The sequence below is a fragment of the Lasiodiplodia theobromae genome (genome assembly GCF_012971845.1).
Source record: "Lasiodiplodia theobromae strain AM2As chromosome Unknown scaffold_23, whole genome shotgun sequence".
Lineage (NCBI taxonomy): Eukaryota > Fungi > Ascomycota > Dothideomycetes > Botryosphaeriales > Botryosphaeriaceae > Lasiodiplodia > Lasiodiplodia theobromae.
This window is the reverse complement of record NW_023336439.1, coordinates 52,337-77,127: the sequence shown is the minus strand read 5'-3', so window position 1 is coordinate 77,127 and position 24,791 is coordinate 52,337. Positions and strand designations below refer to the sequence as shown.

At 56.2% G+C, this 24,791-nt stretch overlaps 9 protein-coding genes across 9 annotated transcripts; 7 read left to right on the top strand and 2 right to left on the bottom strand.

Annotated features, from left to right (window-relative positions):
* Positions 1–39: 39 nt before the first annotated feature.
* LTHEOB_7534 (Ubiquitin-conjugating enzyme E2) lies at positions 40–700 on the top strand (the record flags this gene model as incomplete). Its single annotated transcript, XM_035516911.1, has 3 exons — positions 40–146; positions 207–536; positions 592–700. The coding sequence occupies 3 exons, from the start codon at positions 40–42 to the stop codon at positions 698–700; spliced, it is 546 nt and encodes a 181-aa protein (XP_035371043.1).
* A 3,807-nt stretch (positions 701–4,507) lies between these two features.
* Positions 4,508–5,491, top strand: LTHEOB_7533 (Cutinase; the record flags this gene model as incomplete). Its single annotated transcript, XM_035516910.1, has 5 exons — positions 4,508–4,852; positions 4,964–5,057; positions 5,116–5,195; positions 5,248–5,334; positions 5,399–5,491. 5 exons carry the CDS (start codon positions 4,508–4,510, stop codon positions 5,489–5,491), a joined length of 699 nt encoding a protein of 232 aa, XP_035371042.1.
* Positions 5,492–7,389: 1,898 nt separating this feature from the next.
* LTHEOB_7532 (uncharacterized protein) lies at positions 7,390–10,026 on the top strand (the record flags this gene model as incomplete). The annotated part of the gene is made up of 3 exons (XM_035516909.1): positions 7,390–7,587; positions 7,645–9,955; positions 10,019–10,026. 3 exons carry the CDS (start codon positions 7,390–7,392, stop codon positions 10,024–10,026), a joined length of 2,517 nt encoding a protein of 838 aa, XP_035371041.1.
* Positions 10,027–11,044: 1,018 nt separating this feature from the next.
* On the bottom strand, positions 11,045–11,449 carry LTHEOB_7531 (Helix-loop-helix DNA-binding domain-containing protein; the record flags this gene model as incomplete). The annotated part of the gene is made up of 1 exon (XM_035516908.1): positions 11,045–11,449. One exon carries the CDS (start codon positions 11,447–11,449, stop codon positions 11,045–11,047), a length of 405 nt encoding a protein of 134 aa, XP_035371040.1.
* A 460-nt stretch (positions 11,450–11,909) lies between these two features.
* On the top strand, positions 11,910–16,325 carry LTHEOB_7530 (C2 domain containing protein; the record flags this gene model as incomplete). The annotated part of the gene is made up of 6 exons (XM_035516907.1): positions 11,910–13,900; positions 13,952–14,137; positions 14,187–14,655; positions 14,746–15,327; positions 15,377–15,736; positions 15,792–16,325. The coding sequence occupies 6 exons, from the start codon at positions 11,910–11,912 to the stop codon at positions 16,323–16,325; spliced, it is 4,122 nt and encodes a 1,373-aa protein (XP_035371039.1).
* A 1,320-nt stretch (positions 16,326–17,645) lies between these two features.
* Positions 17,646–18,677, top strand: LTHEOB_7529 (Endonuclease; the record flags this gene model as incomplete). The annotated part of the gene is made up of 1 exon (XM_035516905.1): positions 17,646–18,677. One exon carries the CDS (start codon positions 17,646–17,648, stop codon positions 18,675–18,677), a length of 1,032 nt encoding a protein of 343 aa, XP_035371038.1.
* Positions 18,678–19,853: 1,176 nt separating this feature from the next.
* Positions 19,854–21,098, top strand: LTHEOB_7528 (Glucan endo-beta-glucosidase; the record flags this gene model as incomplete). Its single annotated transcript, XM_035516904.1, has 1 exon — positions 19,854–21,098. One exon carries the CDS (start codon positions 19,854–19,856, stop codon positions 21,096–21,098), a length of 1,245 nt encoding a protein of 414 aa, XP_035371037.1.
* A 1,219-nt stretch (positions 21,099–22,317) lies between these two features.
* On the top strand, positions 22,318–23,463 carry LTHEOB_7527 (Enoyl- hydratase isomerase; the record flags this gene model as incomplete). The annotated part of the gene is made up of 3 exons (XM_035516903.1): positions 22,318–22,622; positions 22,784–23,251; positions 23,307–23,463. The coding sequence occupies 3 exons, from the start codon at positions 22,318–22,320 to the stop codon at positions 23,461–23,463; spliced, it is 930 nt and encodes a 309-aa protein (XP_035371036.1).
* A 191-nt stretch (positions 23,464–23,654) lies between these two features.
* Positions 23,655–24,597, bottom strand: LTHEOB_7526 (60s ribosomal protein l20; the record flags this gene model as incomplete). The annotated part of the gene is made up of 4 exons (XM_035516902.1): positions 23,655–23,813; positions 23,870–24,046; positions 24,103–24,287; positions 24,594–24,597. The coding sequence occupies 4 exons, from the start codon at positions 24,595–24,597 to the stop codon at positions 23,655–23,657; spliced, it is 525 nt and encodes a 174-aa protein (XP_035371035.1).
* Positions 24,598–24,791: the final 194 nt, after the last annotated feature.

Genomic DNA, 24,791 nt, shown 5'->3' with positions numbered 1-24,791 from the left:
CGTCTCACGCTCCATCTTCCGCACCCATCATCCGCAGCCATGGATTCCACTCTCAACCCCACTGCCAACATTACCGACTCCATCCCGGAGGCCAACAAGGCCTCGACGCCCGCCAAGCCTGCCAACAACGGCAATGTCACCAAGCGGTAATGCTTTCCGGTGAAGCCGCCGCCTGGGAACCACCGCAGCTGACCGTCCCTGCGCAGTCTTCAAACCGAGCTGATGACTCTCATGATGTCGCCTTCTCCCGGTGTTTCGGCCTTCCCTAACGAGTCCAACTTCCTCGAATGGACGGGCACCATCGAAGGCCCCGAGGGCACGCCTTACGCTGGCCTTACCCTCAAGCTGTCGTTCTCCTTCCCGCAGAACTATCCCTACGTTCCGCCGACCGTGCTGTTCAAGACGCCCATCTACCACCCCAACATTGACTTCTCCGGTCGCATCTGCCTTGACATCCTGAAGGAGAAGTGGAGCGCCATCTACAACGTACAGTCGGTGCTGCTGAGCCTGCAGAGCCTGCTTGGCGAGCCGAACAAGTAAGTCGAATAAGCTGCCTTCAAGCTCCATGAACTAACGGTTTGTAAGTGCGAGCCCGCTAAACGGCCAGGCTGCTGAGCTCTGGGAAAAGGATCCTGAGGAGTTCAAGCGCAACGTCCTTGCCCGTCACCGCGACCTCACTGAGGAGGAGCTTGCTTCCTAGACGTCGTGCATGTTGCACAATTGACTTTTTACGATACCAGGCGGCTGTGCATGGCGGGCGTGGGTCTACGGTTTGTGATTTGGGTACTCTTTTGTGTTGGCGCTGAGGGGAAATTCGGCTGTGGCTGCGGGAGTCTGTCCCAGGTTTCTTGGTTGCATGGCAAAGGTTGCATAAAGGGAATTGCTTTTTGATCGCCGAACTCTTCGGAGTATGATTCCAATTCTGTCTCCTACTGAGTCCAACTGCTTTGGTTATGCAATTAATTTGCTCTTAAACGCATTTGTAGTTGATGCTCTTCATTGGGGATTCTCTTGCAAGTCTGACCAACTGCGTCTCCTTCAGGATCTCCACTCTTAGCTTTTCTATCTAGCCGTTGCAGGACTTTGAGGCCTGGATTCGTGAATCTTTGTTAACATGGAACGTCGTCTTGGGCTGACTTGAAAATGGTTTCGGACTACAAATACAATTAAGTGCGGATCATTCTTAGATTCGTATCATCGTCTTGCACCCAGACTCCTGGGAGCTTACATCCTCTGCGCCCTCAATAAGGCTCACTTTCGGCGAAGTGACAAAATGCAACATCCTACCGTATGCAATCCAGTACAGTGCCCTGGATGTTTCTCAGTGACTAGGTCATATACGTCACTGAAAGCTTATGGCTGACCCTTTGCCGTTTACGAGGTCCGCTTGCTATTCGTACCATTTGGGTCGATACGTTATATATAAGCCAACATGATGAAAGGGAGAGTCGAGCCAATCCGTTGCAATTATTGGCAAATTGAGGAGTTGAAAAAAAAAACCGCACAACTCGAACGGATGGCTTATCATCAACATTCATGGCTGCTCAAAATGCCTTTGATTTATTCCGGTTATTTGCTTTATCCAGACGCTTGCATCATCTTTTGGATCTTCAAAGTGATGGATTCGAAATGAATTCCACTGAAGATTTCCGACCTCATTTCATAGCGACAGCCCAGTAGAGAGCTCCCAATTCAAATGGGTCTAACAGCAGAGAGTATTCTTGCCTCCGGTGAAGTGCGACTTCAGAAGCAGCTGAAGCATGTAAGAGCGAATACTCCAGCCCCAACATTGTGCGCCTTTGGAGCCATCTAACAGCGTTCATCGCTGCTGTAGGCACTCACTTACTACTGATGATTGGCTGTACGATTAGAACTATACCCAATTAACAAACAACCATTGCTCGCCCATTCCTCATGTAGGGTGCTTCATGCGTTTCATAAATCCAACCTGAATCACATTTTCTTTGATTCAACACGTGTGTTGCTCTCAGCACATGCCACAAACTAGATTTTCATTTAAGGCCGTTCCTGCATGAAGCGTTGCCAGTTTCTCAAATCTCGACACACACATAAAACGTCAGATCAGCATTTCCCCGCCCCATCCCCAGCAAGTGATTCCTCCATCCACATCTAGACCTGTTCTCCAAGTGACTGGCAGAAAATTACAATTCATGGCCGGGTGTCGATTGGCAGCGATCACCCCACGCCTCCCAGACGCCCCGAGAGAGGATCCCGACCGATGCAGTGGAACCCGAGGTGGGATACCGGTGGTAACATTTACACAACATGAAGCATGCGCATCATCGTTCATCATGGCTGCACGCAATACACAATTGCCGCGCCAACCGCTGAGCCATTCTCGTGATCTTTTCTGGAATACGCTTGCGTGTGCAACAATACAATTCGTCAGAATGGGTCAAGACCAAAACAAGGAGCGCGAGCATTTCGGGGAGAGAGGCTGGGTTAAAGTCTAGGACATGCAGTGTGACAATGGCACAGAAGGCGGGGCGGGAGGGAGAAGAGGGAGGCACACAGCAAAGTCTGTCGCACATGAACAACTCAGTAGTCATGGGCTCCTGTGGGGATTTTCCTGCCCTCCATCAACCCGCGTCAGGCCATGGTTTGACGGAAACGAGGACAGGCTGCTGTCTGCGCATACTGCTTGCGTTGGTCGGCATTGCGCCCTCTTCAACCCCGGCCATTTTGAGTTTGCATTCCTTTGAGCTTGCTGGGCACGCGCAATATGTCAAATCGGTGCTGACGCGTCCACACAGAGACATGGCTGCACGTGCAGTAGTAGTGCGCATGCCTAAGGAATCACGCAGCTGAGGGCTTCTTCGCCAAGTGGGATGGGGGTGGCCTGAGTTCTGGTGGTGGCTGACCGGCGGAAGTGTTCGCCTTATTTTTGGAGTCTCGGCGCCTGGTTGCCAAGTGCAACAACGGTAGCCCGGCGAGGTACGGACGGTGGGGGAGGGCGTAGAGGTCTTTGGGGTCCGGTGTTGCGAACTAAAAGGTACCAGAGCCACAAAACGCGAGGAGTAAGATCGAATGATCAGTAGATTTTAGTGCCCGCGGCCAACATTGTGTGTGTGCCTCCGGCCGTGGCGATCATCCAACTCCGTGCCTGCATGCAGGCAACTCGTGCCTTGTCTGGGCGAGTGGCTTTGAGCCTGCGGCCGGGGAAAATCCACGCGCGACATACCTACAGTTGTGAGTGGCCGAATCGTCGATCCCGCAGCAACTCAACACGCTACCGCGAATCCTGGATCGGCGGATGTGTTTGGTTTTTACCCCGCAGCCAGAAACATTCTGGTAAAGGTCCGGAAGATGGGTGCTTTTCGCTTGGGCGCAAGTATGGATGAAACTGGAATGGAAGGGGAAGTTGGTTTCTGGACCTGGCTGCAAGCACGGCTGTCGCTCCGCATATGGCCAGGTCCCTTTTGTTTCGACATTTGCACAACCTCAGTCCTCCAATTATTTAAGCAGGTCGCTGGAATCAGGAAGCTCGCTCGGGCGGATACCAGGAAGCAGTAAGGCAGCAGGGTTTCCCACATCCGGACTCGGTCCGCGCAGCTTCCCAACACTCCGCAATCCCCGGATTCTCAATTGCCGACAGTAGCCGGAAGCCCAGAAAGTGGTAGGCGGCTATTGAAATCCGGCGTTCCCGGCATTCCTCCTGTAAGAAGAAGGCGAACAAATATCTCGAGCCGAACCTGCAGGCAAGCTTGGCTCTAACTGCATGTTTAGAGCCCGTCGACTTTCCTGCTCGGATGACTTAAGCAAGAGCTTCGCCGTTAGCTAGGTATACATTTGAGCGCTCATGGGCACTGGATAGTGAGCTTTGGGGCGCGTCTGACATGGGCGGCCGAAGCGGGGGCGAACTAAAGCTCCAAGCAAGATCCAAAGAGTCGGTTAGTCGGAAGCGATATTCAACGTTTTCGATTCTGGATGCCATGCAGACGTGCCAAGAGTCATTTATGCAGCAACCATTTGTTCGTACCATGTCAAAAGGTCTTGTAGCACTGCACTGGGTGGAGTTTGTAGGCACACCCTGTCATACATTAGCACTCATGCATCGAACAAGTATTTAGGGATGACATGGTGAAGAATAGAGAGCTGATGCTCGGTGCCTCACGGATCTCAAACTAACGGATTGTGTGAAGAGCTTTAGCCCAATGGCTGTGCCGGTCCAGCTTAACCGTTTATAGACCAATAGCCCCAGGGAACAGCCTCTCCAGAGTCCGAGACGGCTCATGCGGTGGGTTGCCGGGCGGCTAAGTGCTGGCGGCGAGCCCCGCTTGGCCTGTTTAGGCAGTTGTGTATAGCTCCCTAAGCCAACTTGACCTGCTTGGCACGTATAGCAGAAATACAACAGTACTTAGAAGACGGACTGCTGGATGCTTACCTCCGGAGGCCGATGGTATAAAGCAGTGAAGTGCTGGGCATCAGAGCTGCGCTACTCTCGCGGCAGCTGTCACTGCGTCCCGAGCTTCGCGCCCTCTCCAAAATGCTTGTTTCTGTCCTTGCGGCTGCGCTTCTGCTACCGTGGTGCCATGCGCTCCCCGCAGGCGCCGCCAAGGACGCTGGTCTCGCAGGGCGCCAGACGAGCTGCGCTGGCGTCCACATCCTGATCGCCAGAGGCACGACAGAAGAGTACCCGGGCGACATGATCACGCTGGCCAACTTGATCATTGCAAACAACGCGGGCGCCGATTACGAGGACATCATTTATCCCGCGACCTTCGACTACATTGCCAGCACGCAGCAGGGGATGAACGCCACCAAGAGCCAATTGACAGCGTACGTCGAGGCGTGCCCGGAGTCGAGGATCGTTCTCTTGGGCTACTCTCAGGTCAGTGTCGCCCCATGGCCGAGGCCGCTCCGCTCCTTTTCCATTCCATATTAACTTGGGCGCACGGGAGATTTTGGAGGGGCGCGCGGCTAAACCGTGTTGTTGATTTAGGGAGCGCACGTCACGGGCGACGCGCTTTGCGGTGGCGGCGGCTCTGGCCTGGGCGCTGCGACGGAGCCCGTTTCGACGGACGTCGGCGAGCATGGTAAGATTGATTGGAAACCGCCAGACCGCCAGAGTCGGTTGCAGCTGACGGGACGCAGTTGCCGCGGCCGTCTGGTACGGCGACCCAAGACATGTCGCCGGCCAGTCGTACGACGAGGGCACGGCGACGACAAGCGGAGTACGCATTCCTCTCCGGTGCCCCAAACGAGCGCTGCTGATCCCCTGGCCAGATATACCCGCGCACCGCGGCCCAGCTGGCCATTTTGGCCGAGTCCTACGCCAATAGGATCCGCTCGTACTGTGACGACAACGACTTTGTCCGTGCCCGTGTTCTTAAATTTGCAAGGCAAGCCAGGGCTGACATATAAATGGTTGCTTTAGGCGTGCGCCAGCGGCAGCAGCGTTTCCGTGCATGGCCAGTACCCTGAGAATTACGACGAGGAAGCGGCTGCGTGGGTGCAGACGTTGCTATGACGGCGGCGTCAAGGGGCTTTTCTTTTATCGTTTGGGCCATGAAACGGGCAGGGCGACGGCCGGTTTCACAAGCGCGGTTTCAGATCGCGCCCCGCGAACAATCCAGAGGCTCTTGAAATGGAATCCGCCCTCCGCATGACGGATGCGGCGTGCTCGGTGTGCAAAAAGGAACATCGTCATGTCGGCCCAGAGCGGCTAGTGGCTTGCATCTGCCATGATCTCACACGCAGAGGCCACTCGCCGGCGATCGAATTATAGGCACACCTCGAGCCCGCGTGCTGACATCCCTTCCAGCTGCTGGCGCCAGGGATGGAGGTCATTTCTCAGGCCACTAGTGAGAGGTGACTGGCGCGCGGCACACGTGAGCGCTGCCGGCAGCGTGACCCCACCGCCGACGAACAACACGAGGTCATGGACACTCCCTCCGGCGGCCCGTGGCCCTGCGGCAGCATGGCAAGTGGAGGAGGGTCGCCGCGCTGCAGGAACCGCGCCATGCAAACCAGCGGTGGCCGGCCGTCCGTCGCTGCGCAGGGCTGCTGGATCGAGGCGGTGCGCGGGGCCCTGCGGCTGACAGGGTCGTCGAGGCTCTGGCCCTGGGCAAATGTTTTCCTTTTTTAAGCAGCCGCTTTCCCGGCGACCCGACCAGGGCCCAGGAACGCTCTCCGCCGGGGCGCCGGGGGTCTGAGGGCGAGGGCCGGGCGCGCGCCGGGCAAGCGAGCGCGTCGCGATTAATGGGGGTGCAGCTGTTCTCGCCGGTCCCGGCGCCCTGAATGAGTCGGCTCGGCTCCTGCCCGTGGCTGGACCCGACGCGGGGGCAGCCAGCGGGCAGCGGGCAGCGGCCTCGGACGCCGCGAGCGCGAGAGGCTCCCTTGGGTTGGCGGCCGGGGGAGGCCAGCGACGTTTGGCTGCGCCCGTTGATCTCCTTCTGCTTTGATCAGCGCAGAGTCCCACGAGCTTGGGTTAGGGCCCGCCCGCCGCGAGATGCCGCGACATGCAAGGATGAGCGTGCGGCAACACTCGACCAGCGTCAGCGCGTGGCTGCCTGCCAACAAAGGCCCAGCGTGAACAAAGCACGCCGCAGCTGGAGCTGAGCGTGGCCGCCCGCAATGCCCGGTGAGGGTGCGCCAACCCGCATCTGGTGCGGCGGATGACGCGGGCACAGCGGAAGCGACGCCAGTGGGCGGAAGAGCCCACCTAGGGCCAACGCCAATCGATCTGGAGAGTCTGGCTGGCCGGCGGTGATGCCCTGCGCCCGCCGCCGTCCGTGGACACGCGGACCGGTGCTCGCAATATGTCTGCTGCGTGAGCGTGTGCCGGGCGAAGCGCGTGCGACGGCGGGCGGGCGGGCAGTGCCGGCGGGCATTGAAGCCCCGGCCCTGGCCTGCTGCTGCGGGCGCGATGAGGTACCGTAGTCGTAGCGCCATCGAGCTGCGCCGCCCTCTCTTCACCCTCACAAAGGCCGTTTCGATCCGCCAGCGCAGTGGCTTACCCACGCACGCCACGCCCGGCCCTTTCGTCGCCTCGCTCGGCTTTGACTGTCTCCCAGGGCTCGCTTGCACCTGGCTGCCCCGACTCCGCTCGGAACCCGTACCCTACCTCCATTCCGCACGCTCACCACCTCACTACTGCACCACCACACGCCGCTCAGCTTGCTGCGTGCTCCGCATCCACCGCTCCACCCTCCCCAAACCCGCACGCCAACGACAACCCTGGCTCTTCAATTGCTCCGCCAGTTTGCCCGTGAAGCTGCCCGCCCAGGCGAGCCGGCTTCGCGCTCCATCTCACCACCGCCGCCGCCGCCCTAACTCCGATCTCAGCCCGGACTCCCTCACACTCACTCCACAACCCGCGACCGCCCTTTCGCAACACCAGACTCCTGTCCAGCCAGCACCTTCGCCATGGGTTCCGACCACGCGTCGGCTGCCGCCGTCGCCCTCTATGGCGCCCCGGACGAGTACATAGGCGAGAAGCAGATACCCAGCTCCAGCAGGCGCACGCCCGTCATGCAGGTTGAGATGACTCAGGACGTCATCGACGACATGCTCCAGAGCATCCGTGACGGTCGTCCCCCGATGATTCAGTTCAGCCAGAACCCCGTGCGTGCTCCAAGCTCTTGCTGCCGTGTCGACGCATCTCACTGACCGTCACCTCAGATCCTCAAGATCGGAGACACCAAGATCGTCCTCGACGCGACAAAGGAGAAGTTCAGGAACGAGCTGTACCAGACCGTCGGCACCGACCCGGAAGACGGCAGCAACCATGTCGCCAGCGACTTTTTTGGCACCGTCGACTACCGACTCGCTCTCCAGAGGGCTAGTGAAGCCAGTCGGGCTATGAACAGGACTGACAGCGCTCTGGAAACTCTCAAGTCGAACATGGAGGCAATCCGCAAGTCGAAAGAAGCGCCAAAGTGGGAACCCGTCATTGTCAGCCAAATTCAGTTAAACATGCTAACTTCTAAACGCCGAAGGGTATCCATGGACATCGACATCGACAAAATGAAGCGGCTCCAACAGAACAGGTATGTTAAGACAAGCCGCGGAGCTGTCCTCGGCAGTAGACTGGTCGCTTCAAGCTCGAATGCGTCGAGCCCTGCCCTTTCCGCCGCCTCGCCGCGACCGACCGCACCGACCTCTGCACCAATCTCCAAGAAAACGTCGGCCATAGAATCAGCGTTACGCAAGGCCCTCGTCCACATGCTCGCTCTTAAGCCCGTGAAGCTGCAGGATCTCGCTCGTAAGATGAGGATTGCGAAGGAGGACATCTCACCGACCTTGGAAAAGATTGCGAAGGAACAGGGAGGAGAATGGAAGTTGACGGACAAGGCATACAAAGAGTTGGATCCGTTCAGCCCAAGCATTCGATTCTGGACCGAGGAGGAGCGTAAGCAGGCAATCGAAAATGCCATCCGAGCCCTGGATCGCCAGAGGCTTGATCCTCATGACAAGATCTGGCAGAACCTTCTTCCGGAACATGATCGCGGCAAGGGAAAGGTTCTATCCAAGTTGAGTCTGAGTGCCTCCAGCACCGCGCCGAAGTCGTCGACCCCGTCCTTGAAGCCATCTATGGGTAACAAGCAGAGGCTTGCCCAGATGACGAAGAAGAAGACAGAACCCAAGAAGAAAGAACCAAGGAAGAAGAAGAGTGAGGAGGATGCGTTCGGTATCGCCACACAGAAGAAGCCCAAGTCTTCTGCAGCGGAGAGCACAGCTGCATTGGGACAGAAGAAGCCACTTAAAAGGACGGACGGCGAAGAGAAGGAAGCTACAGCTCTCAAGAGGAAGATCGAGAAGGCTTCCAGTGAGGAAGACACCGGGCGGACCACCTTACTGAAGACTACGAAACGCCCAATGGCTGAAGACCAGGCTGGTCAAAGCACGCCCAAGAAAGTCAAGAGGTCTACCCCCGACGAGGGAGAGGTCAGCCAGGTTGCGAAGAAAAAGTTACCGAAGGCGGCGAGCGAAGGCAACAAAGGTGTCCAGAACACAGTTCCGCAGAAGACAGCCCGGATTCCGAAGGACACCACCGCCAAGTCGAGTGCAACGGCTGCGTCTGCCAAGCTTAACAAAGAGAATGCTCAGTCAGAACCAAAGGTCGGCAGCAAGCCTGTCACTAAGAAACAACTACAGTCTACCAATACCGCTCCCACAGCGGCAGCCTCCAGGAAGTCTGCAAGCAAGTTGAACGAGCAGAAAGCGGCCGAGCACACGGTTGGGAAGAGCATACAACCCAAGATCAACGGGCTGCCATTCACTTCTACAAAGAAGGTGGCGGATGCCGTATCCTCCAAGAATCCATCATCGACTGGATCTCCGGTCACCAATTCCGACGTGGAGAAGTCACGCGCGGTCCACAAGTCTTCGACCCCCGGCAACTCCGACCGTACTTTGAAGCGCAAGGCGAACGACATCGACAGTGACATTCACAAGCACGACGTCAACATCAAACACCGCAAGACCACCGGACACACTCCCATGTCCAACACTGCAGCTACAGCGACCCCTCCTAGCAGCGAGAGAACTTTGCTGAAGCGCAAGGTTGAAGGACCTATGGTGGAATCCAAGCAGCCTACGGCTAAAAAATTGGCCGCTACTTACAAGGCTCCCAAGCCGACGCAAACCCCGACACCCAGCTACTCTGGAGCGTCATCAATCTCTTCGACCTCGTCAACCCACTCTCACCAGCCGAGCGCTGGACATGTTCACCACCACGATTCCCCGCAGAGCTTTCACGATGCTAGCTCTGCTTCACCCGAGCAGGGCCAGCCTCTGAATGTCCGCCGTGCGATCGAACTGAGTGCCCAGTTCAAGCGCTGCTATGCCAAATACCATGCGCTGTACATCTCCATCCAGAGCCGCCAGAACAAGCCTCCGACGGAGCAGGAGCTCGAGGAGATCCGCAAGAAGGCGGCCATCCTCAGCAACATGAAGAAGGAGATCAAGCGGCTCACGGCTAACCCAGAGGGTTAGACAGTACATATAGTACCCAACGCGGTAATTTCATGACACGAAAATGGGGTTGATAAAGATAATTGAAATCTCCCGACATGGTCAAGGGAGCGGGTCTTCGATAAAATGATGATGGTGTTGAACGGTTATTAAAGGATGAAAGCGAAAATGAACTCGGAAGAGCTGCAAAATCAACCGTACATTCAATCAAGCTCTCAATTACCCTTCTTGCTACTACGATGATGGTTTGCGGTGCTAAATGAGTCCGCTTCGTGCTAACACAGTAGTGACGTTGCCGGTGCATGGAAGATCGTGGAGACGTTTGCAGGGCCACCCTGGTTGGTTCGGAGCCTAAATGCGGAAGCTTCGTCATCCAGCGTCCCGATGATAATGTGGAGGAAATTAAGGCAGGGCACTCGCAAATGGCACGTCGCAGGATGGTTCGCATAAGGGGATTATGGAGATTGGATTATTGAAGGGCGTCTGTGAGCAGCTCCCTTGCTGGCATGGCTGGATTGGTGTAATGCATTCGGACTTGCAAAACAGCACGTAAAGGAGAGTATTGATATGCGTACGCCCCGTCGGCCGCTAGGCATAATTATCAGCACAATGCCTGTTCGTAATGCTAGTATTTTTTTTTTAAGGAGAACAGCAGGAGCATGGGCGATCCTCCTGCCTAGATAAGCATCATGTTCGAACAGTGCGATAGCGCAAGAGAGCAATTTCTTTCATCAGACATTATGTTTTGTATGTACGCTTTGTCTTACGGGCCGAGGTGTATCTACGTACTCGAAGACTAAATCTTCTGGGCGCGCATCTTTAATAAGAGACGGCCGGCAAGCCCGACAAAGTTTCCACAAAGGGTGGCGCAATCAAGGGCCCTACGCATTGCAAACGCCGACAAGGAAACACGCGGAAACACAAGTTGTGAGACCAGACCAGGCTTTCTAAACTTCCCAGAGGGGCCAGGGTGAACAGAGCGTATGTACGATGAGCGTGCATGCTTCTGTAGACAGCCGATGTCGATAGTTGTAGGGACATCGGTGCCACGGCGTGACGTCGAGCAGGCCTTCTTGCTTGATCAGGCGAGGATTTGCTTCGAGGGTCAGTCGACGCCGCCGTTCTGGTGCTTGCGCTTGCCGTTGGTGGCTTCGTCCAATGCAGCGGCATCCCTTGCGGTCTGCGTGTCGAGCGTGTCCTTGTAGCTCTCAGGCAAGCCCGGAATGCTGGCAGGGTCGATGCCCTTGGCGCGGGCAGCCTCGACTAATCTCTGCTGTTCAGCATACTGCTCTCTCATGTACTTCACGGTGGCGTCGAGGACGATGGCTTCGCTCCGGCCCTGGCCCTCCATGCCGGGCACAATGGAGGCCAGGCGGTCGAAGCCCTGGCGGATGGCCTGGCGGCGCTTCTGCTCGGAGGCGATGTGGTTGTTCTTCTTCTCCTCCTCGGTCAGGCGCGGCTTCTCGGGCTGGCCCGGGGCCTTGCTGGCGACGGGGGGCGACGTGGACATTGGAAGCGCGGGCGGTGGTGCGTTTGGCAGAGGTGCTGCGGAGACGGAGGCGGAGGAGCCGCGGTTTTTAGACGGCGCTCAGATCGCCCGGCGCCGTCCCCACGCGAAGCTGGGCGCCATAGGTCTCCTCTCAGCCCTGCAGCGAGCCTGAGGGTGGATACGGGCACCCATCCCTGTCGTGCCCGCGCAATTTGAAACATTAACGACCTTCCACGTCCCTCTCACGACCCCCAAGACCCTCCTCAGCGAGCGGCCGACCCAGCCCACGCCCGCAGCGCCCGCCGTCCGCCGTCGCCGAGCTCCCTCGCACGCCGCCGCCGCCTCACCGCCCCAGCGTCAACGTCGCCGCTGCGGGCTTGCTATCTGTGCCCAACCAGCCCAGCCCGCCCCTCTCGAATGACATGCGCTGCGGAGCCCGCGCCTGCTCCAAGTCCGTGAAACACCACACCCGCCCGCAGCAATGTCGACCTCGTCTCACCACAGCCGCTCAATGAGCAACAATCGCTGGCGCTTCAACAGCTTGGTGCAGGAGGAGCGCTCCAACCGCCGCAGCTCGTCCTACTCCCGCAAGCGCGTGGTCAGCCCGCAGGATGCCTACACCTATGCCCTCCGCGTGGCCTTTCTCTCCTACCTGCTCCAGCCGCGAGCCCGCCGCGTGCAGCACGTCCCAGCGCCCAAGCAGCTGCACCGCTCCTCGACCTCCGTCACTGATCTCGTCAAGGACTTCTCCCTGATAAGGGACAGCAAGAGCACAAAGTTCCCCCATGGCTTCATGAAGGAGCTCGACAAGCGTCTGACCGGCGTGCTGGTCGGCAAGGAGAAGATGCCCGAGTACAATGACCCGCAAATCAAGTCGACCTTTGCCGGCTTCTTGAACGAGTTCAAGGACCCCAAGTTCAGGAAGACCATGGAAGAGAACCGCCGCGTCGAGGATCTGCTCCTGATCTTCTTCTCCAACGCCACCAAGATTATGCAGCGAGGGAAGGCTCCCGATGACGACAGTTGGCGCCTCATGGTCGATCGCCATGTCGCTCTGTTCATCCGTCTGATCAGCTCGACCCTCCGCAACCACGACTGGACCCGTGACAGGCCCGAGCTTTTGTCAAGGCTGACAACAATGGAGAAGAAGCTTCTGATGCACGACCAAGACTTGGCCGCTGCTTCACAACGGAATGGCGGCGCGGGTGGCTCGACCGTCGAGGTCGAGGTGCCTCGGAGTTACGAGGTCAAGGATATGCCCCTGGTCTTGGTAGTGTCACGGATATTCAGCGTCCCGTACGATACCGTGCAACAGGACATAAATGCAAAGAAGGACGTCTGGACGGAGAAGGCTGCGCTGCAGGACCTGAAGGCCTATCAAGCTAACCTGAGTCTGAACACGAGGCAGACACTGAGCCCCGACGATTTCGACACGGAGGAGGCGTACGACGCATGGAAGAAGGGAGAGACCCAGGACTTGTCTCAAATGATGTTGGCAATCATCCAGTCCAGCCCTGAGCTCGCAAAGAGCAGCGGTGGCGCACTACCGCAGTTCAAGCCGGATCGTGGAAGCGTCGTAGACCCCGCCTATTCGGAGATGGCCAGGAAGATGTCGGAAACTTCGGAGGGTGGTTCCTATGTCATCGATCAGCCAGTTGATGTGTCGTCTCTGAACCTGAACGATATTCCAAGCCCCACTGAGGACGGTAGCACGCCCTATACCTACATCCCTCCGGACCCAAGGGCATTCTATCGTGCCATCGTCAAGCAAGCCTTCACGTATGATTTGCAAGATGACGGTCTAGACCCCTCAAGCCCGACGGGAGATACACCGGCCATGAAATTGCTATCCAAAGACTCTACGGAGCTACTGAGTGAGATTGGCTTGCGCTGGCGGGTTCCTCAATTTTCTCGGCTCGTGCTCTTCTTGGATGTCGTTAAAGAGAAATACCAGCAAACAGAAATCAGCCTGGAAACACTGGACGACGCATTCACTTTTGTCAAGCAGCCGCCGCTTGAGAACAATAAGAAGGGCAATAGGTCTAGCGTCATGGTGTTGCAGCAGACCACAATGTTCGATCACACCAAATGGACCATTCACGATTTCGTCCTGAAGCAGCAGATTCTGTCGTCGTTGCATGAGGACCTTCTTCGTGAACTCTTCCAACTCATGCTGTTCTGCTACGACGCCAAGCCCCCAACTCTCGGCCCGGTAATGTTCGTGCTCAACAACCATATCTACGATGATCCGTTGTTTAGTGGAACGCCTGAAGACCTCGACGAGTATTCAGCCAAGCTGACGGATGCACTTGGAAAGCGGGCAGCCGAAGTTTACAGCGAAATTTTGGCAAAGAACATCCCTGACACCAAGGATGAGTGGGAGTTCTTCCACGTCATCGAACTCGGAAAGGCAGTGATCAAGCTCTGTGAGAAGATCCAGAAGCGCTACCGCAAGAACCCAGAGATCATGGGGTAAGGAGCAGTCCTCTGTCCATCTAATGCGCCTACTAACCTCAATCATAGAGTAAACCCTCTTAACGTGCTTGTCCAAGAAATTCTCCCCTCATACGCTGCGGATGCTAGGGACTTAGTGGCCAAAATCATGGAGTTCTCGCAGCAGAAAGGCGAAGAGGTCCCCATCCCTGATGGTTTCGACCTGTACAAGGAGCTGGTTGAGATCCGCCGCATTCATGCTGATGCCTTGCCAGAGTGAGCTGTGCAACCCAGTCTGTACAACCCCGTGCTAACCCAGTCGCAGTCGGCCGTTTGCTTTCCATATCGAGGACCTTCTTCAAGACTTTGTTTGGCGTTGGATTGACATGACCAACCAAAATCTCGTCCAATGGGTGGAGAATGCTGTCAAGCAGGATGACTTTCAAGTTCGTATGGAATTCCCAGATCAAGTCCCCACCGACGATGAGCGCCATAGTGTTTCGGTTGTGGATATCTTCCGCTCGTTCAACCAGTCCATCGAGCAAATCGTGAACTTGAACTGGGACGACGATCTCCAGTACGCCAAGTTCATGACTGCAACTTCGAAAGCCGTTGGCGATGCTCTTGCCCGGTATTGCGAAATGCTTGATACCATGTTCAGTAAGGAGATGGAACGCTTGACTCCGGAGCAGGAAGCAGCGGCGCGCCAAACTCGCCAGGAAAAATGGCTGCAGATGGCAAAGGATACTTGGAACAACAAAGACAAGATCGAACCGTATCAGTTCTTGCCAGAGGTACTTTTTGACTCTCAACACCAACCCGTCAACACTTCTGGGCTCAACGTAGCCCTAGTTCGGTTCCTGCTGACTTTACGCCAACCACAGTCTCTCGTGAAACTCAACAACATCGAATACGCTACGCAGCAGCTTGACAAGCTCGAACGCGAAGTCAACGTCGACGCGTGCGCCGAAGTTATTCAGAAACACACACCCCCCTCTAACCAGCGACAGAAGATGACCAAGTATGTGTTCACCATTAAGATCATCGAAGCAGAAGACATCAAGGCTTGCGATATGAACGGACTTAGCGACCCGTACGTTGTTCTGGGCGACGAGTATCAGAAACGCCTAGCAAAGACCCGTGTTGTATATGGCAGTCTTAACCCGCGTTGGGAGGAGACGGTAGATATCACGACGGCAGGACCTCTCAACATCATTGCGACCATTTGGGATTGGGATACCCTAGGCGACCACGATTGTGTTGGTAGGACTTCACTGAAGCTTGACCCCTCTCATTTCCGTGATTTCATGCCGAGGGAGTATTGGCTTGATCTGGACACGCAGGGCCGCCTCCTGCTTAGGGTGAGTATGGAAGGTGAGAAGGATGACATCCAGTTCTACTTTGGCAAGGCTTTCCGGACCCTGAAGAGGTCGGAGCGCGATATGACTCGCAAGATCACGGACAAGGTGAGGCACGCAAAGATTTGTTCAAGGTTGCTTGACTAACGCCGCGCAGCTCTCCTCGTACATTCACTACTGTCTATCACGCCGTGCCTTGAAAGCACTTCTGAACCGCGGTGTTACTGTCTCAGCAGTTGCGTCGTACTTCCGTGCAAGACCTCAGTCTGTCCAGCAAGGGCCTTCGCAAGCGGACGTCATGAACGCGCTTCAGCCGCTTTTCGGTTACTTCAATGATAACTTTGCGCTGATGAAGGAGACGCTTACAGACAGTGCTATGGTCATGGTCATGTCTCGACTCTGGAAGGAGGTGCTGGCTGTTCTTGAGAGTCTTCTGGTGCCGCCTTTGAGCGACAAGCCCAGTCAGCAGAGGCCTCTCACGCAGCAAGAGTTGGATATTGTCTTCAAATGGTTGCAGGTGCGTTCAATGCCCCAGGTCTACTTGCCGTGACTTGTACTTACTTATATCGCAGCTTCTGTTTGACTTCTTCCACGCAGTTGACGAGGAAACCGGCATCGCATCAGGAGTTCCTCTTGATATTCTCAAGTCTCCCAAATACCACGACCTGCAGAATCTGAACTTCTTTTATTTCGAATCGACGGAGAATCTCATCCGCACGTCTGAGGCAATGGCCGCTGCATCGCTTCAGAGGCAGCAGGAGAAGGCTGCTCGGAACAACCGTCTCTCTTCACCTGCCCATCTCGGAGGGCCTCCTGCCGGCCATAGCTTCGGTGGCGCTGCTGGCTTGGTCGGCATGCCGACTCGGAAGCACAAGACGGTGATGCTAAGCCGCAATTTGGGCACCATGAAGAGGGCGAAGGAGGAGAAGAGAAAAGAGGCGCAGGCAGAGCCAAGCGACGACATGATCCTCAGGATTCTGCGCATGAGGCCCGAGGCGGAGAGATACTTGCGCGACCGGTCGAGGCAGAAGGAGAGACTGGCAGCAGCAGCAGCAGCCGAGATGATCGTCAAGCAGAGCTTGCTTGCAAGCAATTCTAGGAGATAAGGGCAACCTTGCGGTAAGACTGGAATATGATTTCAACGAATTCGGAGAGAGGGATTGAATGTTGGGGGAAAATTGCAACCGGCAAGTTAGACTTGCACACGAGCGAGCAACGAACACATACACAGCAGGCGCATGCACACACCTATACTCGGCCAGGCAATGAAAGACGTCCCGGAAAGCTCTTTTGCCGCCTTTTTCATCATCATCATCGTCATCGTCATCATAACTCGGCTTCTGGTCTGCTTTGGTTTTGTGGGTCTTTTCATGTCATGACAGCGAGGGAGTCTTTGGTTGCGCAACGGCAAAGTTATGGGAGACACGTCTCCTTCTTTCCCTTCGAACCTTCCCGGTCATCGTTCATGAGCAATTCAGGTCCTTTTTTTTCTTCTTTCTATTATCTATCCTGATGCTTTTGGGACGGTTTGGGCAAGAATGAGCGATGAATGGTTCGGTGGATGGAAGGGGGTTTTCGGAAAGCGGGCCTAATTTTTCTTGAGTTTCTAGTTGCCTTTTCGTTTCCCTTGTAATGCGATAGTAGTCATGGTTGCTCTGGGAGCCCGGTATTTTCTTTCTGTAGTAATTAGGGAAATGAATTTGCTTGATTTATGCCATGGCTGACTCGTTGACCAAATGGTGTTGAGACTGAGCCAGCTGGGATGTAAACGAGAGGAAAGACTGCTGTGACGATGTGAGCCGTGGCATCTAGCCATTGGGTTTTGCTACATTCAAAGTGACGGACATCTTGTAACTAACTCCATACAGAGGGGTATCGCAGCTAAAGGCTAGCGCGAAGAATAGCAGGATCCTCGATCCAGGATAATTATGCCTCAGCATTTGTTAAAAATAAAATAAAATATGGGCAGTTGAAGCTATTGTCCGGATGAGAATGTCGAATTAAAAATTATACATATACGTCCGGACGATAGCTTCAACTGCAGATGACATGAGAGAGAAAAAAAAAACCAGATCTACGCCAGCCTTCGGATGCAATACCCCTCTGTAGGTGGTTGCAATGGAAGATCGATCGGCAGGGACCGATCCGCTAAGCTAGATCCTTCCCGCCCATCTCTGCTTGATATAGCAACGGGATCATCATCTGTCGGACTATCCAGCCACCCGAGCCGCACTTGGGGATTTTCGACGACGTCATCAAAAGGCGGATTAGGGCGAAGGGGGGGACAGTTGCGTGATGGCTTCGCGACTTGGTTTCAACGTGATATAAGCCATCCACCACCTCCTACGTCGATCCGTTATCGTGTCTACAGTCCACATGATTGTGCCCTATTTTCTTTGGTGAATCAAGCAGGAATCATTGCCATCATGTCGTCAACACGCGCTCAAGCCGAGTCTCAGCCTCACGCGGAGAGAGGGAAGCCAGCTCAGCCAGGCAAGCACACGGCAGCGAAGGAGGAGGATGACAACGCGGCACCGGTGTGGTGTCTAGCCGAGCTCGAAAGGACGGGCGCCATGCACCCGGACAGCTACAAGCACGCACCGGCACCGAAGGGCACCAGCAGCCCACACAAGCGCAAGGACAGCACCCAGGACGCGTCCGGCGGCTCCCCTCCAGCCAAAGCTGCGCGTTCCTCCCCCTCCAATTCCTTGGATCAAGGGCAAACGCAGGTCCTGCGCTTCCTGCTCTCCCCGCACGCGCTTCCTTACACGGCGCCGGAGGTTGAAGCCTCGCAGCCGTCCGGCGTGCGCACGTACGCGACGGCGCGGCTGACGCCGTTCGAGGAGCTGGTGGCGGCCGTTGTGCTGTCGCGGCCCGTCGCGCACGCGCTCGGGCAGCGGGCCATCCGCACGCTGCTGAACCCGCCGTACGGCCTCACGACTCCGAGTAAGGCCAGGGCGGCGGCGGGGGAAGGGAGGGTGCTGGAGGCGCTGCGGGAGGCGAGGACGCAGCATAAGGAGAAGACGGCCGAGGCGATTGGCAGGCTGGCGGATGTGGCGGTGGAGAGGTGGGGGGATGGGGGGTTGGAGGGTGTGAGGGAGGAGGGCGGGTGGGATTGTGATGAGGAGAGGAGGGTGTTGAAGGAAGGGGTGAAGGGGTTGGGGGAGACGGGGTTGGATATCTTCTGCAGGCGGGTGCAGTGGTTGTGGGAGGAGGTGTATCCGTTTGTGGATGGGAGGACGAAGGGAGCGCTGGAGCAGTTGGGATTGCCTGGGGAGGCGGAAGAGCTGAGACAGGGCTTGGAGAGTAGATGGGATGAATTGGGAGTGAAGGATATTGGGTTGAAGGGCGAGGAAGAGAAGAAGAGACGAGCGTTCGTGCTTGTGTTAGAGAGAGCTGTTGGAGCGAGTTTGGAGAAGAAAGTGCAGGATGTTCTGAGGGAGGCCGTAAAGGAGTAAGGCTTACGAAATGCAGAAGCTCGTGATTTCATGTGCTGTTCTTATTCATGCAAATAGCTGGCCAAACCATCATCAGACTTACAACAAACACGCAAGGCATTCATCCAGGTCCCAAGGCGGTCTACGTGTGGATGGAGATGATTCAGGCGGAACAAGACGACGCATGGCATTGCTGAAATGGAAATCCAGTGTTCGCCAAATCAACAGCGGATGCACGTGAAAATCGGCGATGACGAGTGTGGTTGTCTTAAGCGTGAAATAAAACGAAGTATAATGTGGGGCCAAACCCGGGAGCAAAAGTAAAGTTATTAGTGCAGGTGGGCGGAGTTGGATCCGTGTGAATGGCTGAAATAGGGCAACGTTCCTGGAGGGGAGCAGAGCCGTGTCTCGTGCGTGGATGGGTTAGGCAAGTGGGCGTGGCGCCATCGATGAGGATTCCCAGGTGACTGCGGTCAGCGGCAGGGCTGATCGCCATAAGCCGGCGAAGGTAGGAGACAGTCAGATGGCGCTGACGCTTTTATTAAGGCTGCGATGTCGAGTGAGGTGAGGTTTGTGCGACGCGTCACGGTTCAGTCGGTCCCCGTCGACCCGAAACCTGTCTCCGCCATGTCGAATCCCTGCCGAGCGCCATTTGCACCTTCCTCGTCGGCTTTCGTTCCCGTTCTCGGCCCATGCCGAAGTCAGCGACCCGGCCATCGGGCCTTCTGCTAGTAGCATTAATGCTTCCAGCTGAGCGTGCCGGCCACGCGCCGTGACGGTCATGCGAGCCCGTGGCGTCGATGAAAATCCGGGGCAGCGCGAGCAGAACCGTCGCATGACTCTGGGCCGGCGCGAAGGTGGATTGCGCGACCTGAGCTGATTGGAGATCTGCCGTTGCTTAGCGGCGCGACCTAAATCGTCATCTAACGGACCTCGTCGAGCTTTCATTCTGCCATTGGAACGTGCGCTGGCCTTGGCTGCCTTGCGCCGCTCCCCTGCCATCACACCGGCAAGCCCTGTACGGCATTGCAGTGTCTCGGTCATCTCCCTCGTTCGCTGCCAATATGCCATGCTGTCTTGAATTAGCCCTCGATAGCTGTGGCTATATAAGTTCGCCCGCCGCGAGCTGAGGGCTTGTCTGTTCCCATCTAGTTGTCCCTGAATCAAGTTTCATTCACCATCCATCTTGAGAACGTCATGGCCAGCCCAATCAAGCGCCTCGTCCAGCGCCTCCAGCGCCTCCGGAAGCAGAAACAAAGCCAATCCACGCCAGCAGCCCCGGCCATTCGCCGCCAGCAAGCCCAGCAGCCGATCCGTGCCACGGCCGATACTCTGAGCATTGACTTGGTGAACAACACTAACTCCAGCAATGTCTATGCCTACATTACCGGCCAGGCAATCGACAACAACAATGCCCTCTTCATCCTGAAGGCTGACGGCGTCAGCGCCTACTACCCAACCTCCCCCTCCAAGGAAGGCGCTGATCTCTCCGACGATGCATCGATTCCATTGGGTGCCCCGGGCTCGACAAAAACTGTTACTATTCCCCATCTTGCTGGCGCTCGCATCTGGTTCTGCGTTGACGACAAACTCACCTTCCTCCTGAATCCAGGGCCCGCTCTAGTCACCCCCTCAGTGACCAACAACTCAGACCCCAACATCAACAAGAAGTGGGACTTTTGCGAATTCACCTGGAACAGCTCCCAGCTCTACGCCAACATCACCTATGTGGACTTCGTCGGCATTTCTGTTGGGCTGAAGCTCACGAACACTGCGGGTGCCACCCAGTCGGTGACCGGAATGCCCGAGAACGGCCTTGACACCGTTTGCTCTGCTCTGCAGGCGCAATCCAGCAAGGATGGCGCGCCGTGGTCCAGCCTCATCGTCAAGGACTCCAGTGGTGCCAATCTGCGAGCGCTCTCCCCGAACAACGGTGCAGTCACTGGCAACGACTTCGGCACCTACTTTCAGGACTACGTGAACCGCGTCTGGTCCAAGTACGCCTCTGAATCTCTCAGTGTCAATACGCAGGCGTCGTTTGGTACTGTTACCGGCAAGATTTCGGACAACCAGTTTGTCTTCGATACCGAGACCTTCAGTCAGCCCTCAAGCGCCGACATCTTCTCCTGCAGCACTGGGCCCTTTGCCAATCCTTCTGGAAGTCAGCTCCGCAATGCCATCATTCCGCGTCTGGCTGCTGCGTTCAATCGCAGCACTTTGTTGGTTGATACCACCACACCGGCCACCAGCATCGACGAGTACTACACCGACGCCATCACCAACCATTATTCGAGGATTGTACATGAAGCAAACACAGATAAACGTGGCTATAGCTTCCCGTATGATGACGTAGCTCCTGATAATGGTGCAGATCAATCGGGAAGTGTGTTTGATGGGGCGCCCCAGGTGTTGACAGTCTACATTGGCGGCAATTCTTCGTAAGGAATCGCTCACCAACCCCCCTTTTCTAACGGCCTATTTGTTTTTTTTTCCTTATCTACAATAGTGTCTTTGCGCGTTGCAGACTATGGCATACACAATCTTCCACCGGGTGGTGGTGGTGGTGGTTGGGGTGGGTGCGGGAGCGTCAAGCAAATCTTTGCTGGGGGGCGAACTTTGGTATATAGGAGTCACGATAACGTATTTACTGTACATAAACCTTCGTTACATAGAATAACTGCATTTGTACAAGCTTTTTTTTTTTTATTTGCTGGGAGTGGGAAAGCTGCACCTGACTGTTTCCCGCAGATTCAGTGGCGCCCTTTTCCCGCTCGACGCTTTATTGATTACGTCACATGCAGCCGTAGTAAATCAGTACCATAAGCCACTCTGTGCATCATGGCTGTCCGCGGTAGGTGGGTTTTGGCTTCAGGCGATCCACTTGAGGGCCGAGATCAGAGGCTCCCGGAACGAGCCGCGACATGGTCTCAAGGGTGCTTGGTGCAACAAGGTCGTTCCAATTAAATTGACGCAGCGTGAGAGGCCTGCAAACTGTACATACAGTCCCCTCTTGCAGCCGATGGATAGCGTGGATCTGTCTTTTGCTCATGTCATGGGTAGCTGAAGCTATCGTCCGGACGAGAATGTCGAGTTTTTAATTCTACATACACGTCCGGACGATAGCTTCAGCTACCCACATATGTTATTTTTCTAAGGCAGGGCTAGGGAGCCCTGCTATTCTTCGCGCTAGCAATCGGCTGCGGGAGGGGGCTGTAAGTCGAGTTTTATATTTCTTACAATAAAAATTAAGATATTCTGTAAACTGTTGTGGTGTGGCCTCGGCCAATGAGATGCGTCTTGATTGGGGGACCATTAGGAATTGAGGCGCCGGCTACCGACTTCAACGAGCTTGTGATTAAGGCTACCAAAAGGCAGTGGTCATTAGTGCTTAGTTACCAGAATAGTGATCATTATAGCGGTACCGAGGATGCGCACCCCGCTGTGCAACCGTAAAGCCCAGCCTTAGCCCAAAGCATCATGATCAGCGGCAGACCTCGGCTTACCCCAGATTCAAGCTCCCTTCTCCGCAACGTCCGGCTTGCGCTACCACTCCAAACAGAACAGCAGCTCTGAACCTCAAAGGGCTCATCTGGGCTCGCTATTGACAACCAGAAGTTTCACATCTGGCTTTCGGCTCTTTCGCAAGCCTTCTGCCACTAACATGTCTTCCTCCCTCCCGCATTCATACGCCGATCTCCCCTTGCGGGACATCAAGCTCTCGCACCACCCTCCCTCGTCGCCGACGCCTACCCCGGTCGTGGTCGTGACGCTGCACCGACCGGGAAAGCATAATGCTTTCACCAAGACGATGATGGAGGAGCTGGAGCGCGTCTTCGACCTCCTTGATGCCGATGACCGCGTGCGCTGCATTGTTGTCACAGGCCATGGGTCCGTCTTCTGCGCAGGCGCCGACCTCGAAGTCGGCTTCGTCGGCGGACAAGAGAGGGTTAATGATCATCGCGATGGGTACATTGTCCCCTTTTGCTCTCCCTTTGACTTCTGTTTGCGTGTTCTAGTACAGATCCACCTTTGTTCAACCGAAACTGCATACCTGCTTGAACATCCCTCTTGGCAACGCAAAAAAAAAAAGATAACACTCGCTGATGCATGCATTTGCTTCCCCGCAGCGGCGGCCGCGTCGTCCTCGCCATCCACCGCTGCCGCAAGCCCGTCATCGGCGCGCTCCAAGGGGCCGCCGTGGGCGTCGGCATCACCATGACGCTGCCCATGGCCATCCGCGTGGCCCACCGCGACGCCAAGATCGGCTTCGTCTTCGCGCGGCGAGGCATCGTCATGGAGGCCTGCTCGTCCTTCTTCCTGCCCCGCCTGATCGGCCACTCGCGTGCCCTGCACCTGACCACCACCGGCGCCGTCTACCGCGCCGCCGACAAGCTGCTCGACCCGCTCTTCACCGAGCTGTGCGACCGTCCCGCCGACGTGCTTCCGCGTGCCTTGGCCATCGCCGACGAGGTCGTCGCCAACACGAGCTTGGTGAGCACGAATCTGATGAAGGAGCTGATGTGGAGGGATGCCGGGAGCGCCGAGGGCCAGCACCTGCTTGATTCGAGGATCCTGTACGAACTGTTTAGTGGCAAGTAAGTGTCGCAGCTCCCTGCAGATTCTGCGGTTGTCAGCTAACGGCGCCTGTAGGGATAACAAGGAGGGAGTTCAGTCATTTTTGGAGAAGAGGCCTCCGAAATTCAGCGGTACCATGGATAACGACGCCCCCGCCGCATATCCGTGGTGGAACCCAATCGATACAGCGGGCAAACCCAAGGCGGAGCTGGGCGCCAAATCAAAGCTGTAGATAGTCAAAAAAAAAAAAAAAAACACATGTTAGACCCGTCAATTCTGAGATGACTGTGTGATCGAGACTCGTTGGGCTTTTCATTCATTTTTTGAGCTACCGCCATGGTATCGTAGCTACAACAGAGTGCCCATAATTCCAGAAACCCTGTAGTATGACCCCCATGCACTCCCACGCAACCCGGAAAACGCTTAGAAGAAAGTCGACGGCCTGTTCGCGGTGAAGATCTTCTTCGAGGTCGTCTTGTTGACGCGGTGAGGCAGAGGGAACTTGAGGTCCTTGGCGAGGACCTGCTTGATGTAGGGGCGGCGGATGGACTCGGTCTTCTCGATCTCGACAACCTTGAGGATCTGCACATCGCTGTCAGTACTACGCGCTGTGGAATCGTCCGCGCGGGGGCCCTTACGTGGATGGACCTGAAGCGGGAGCGGTGGCGGGCGGCCATATCCTGGTAGAGAGCCTCGACGGCGTCGGTGCGGGACATCTCACGGTACTCCTTGTACATGTTGTGAGTGCCAGACCTGGAGTCGTAGCGGATCCAGATGCCGAAGTTCTTGACCTTCTGGGGGCGCTTCTCGGAGATCTTTGGGGCGCGTTAGTTGCCGCAGAATTTTCGATGAGCGGTGCAGGTGTACGGACCTGGTTCAGCGAAACGATCTCGCCGTTGGCCTTCTTGATCTTGCGGAGCTTGCCAAGGAAGTACCAGAAGCGGGACTTCGCGACGACATCGTTGGGAGCGAAGATGCGCATCCGGTAAAGCTTGGGGGTCGGGTTGGCCTCACTGGGGAGGTGACGGCCAATGACCTGGTACTCCTGAAGACGACCTGCAGAATCTAGTCAGTCTCTGGCTTCGTCGATGGTGCTGTGCGTAGGCGTGGGCGGTCGAAGGGTAGTGGCTGCGGTCGGGTGCGGCTTTGTCGAATCTTGCATCCGGCGCATTTCGAGCAATCCGCCAGCATTTCGTGGGCTTCCTCCGTCCTCGAGCACAGCACTCCTCCCCTGGCTTCGCGCTGGTGCACCCGAATGTTCCAATCGTCCCCTTCTGCCTCCAAAAAGCTGCCATTGCAGGTGTCGCTACGGTGGTGCCGGTCGGTGCGTAGGGGTCGAGGTGAAGAAAAAGAGCAGCTTACCCATCTTCGCAGCGTTAGCACGAGCAATAAAAACGGGTGGGAGATGCGGGTTGACTGACCTTGATGTTTTTTGGCGTCGGCGGTGTGGATGTCGTCCGTTGTCGTCGTCGTCTTAGGCAGGAAAATGACTTTTGCTCGCGGACAAGATGTCGGGTGTGCGATTCTCGCTTAGCTTTTGGCGCTAGTGCCGAGCCGCAT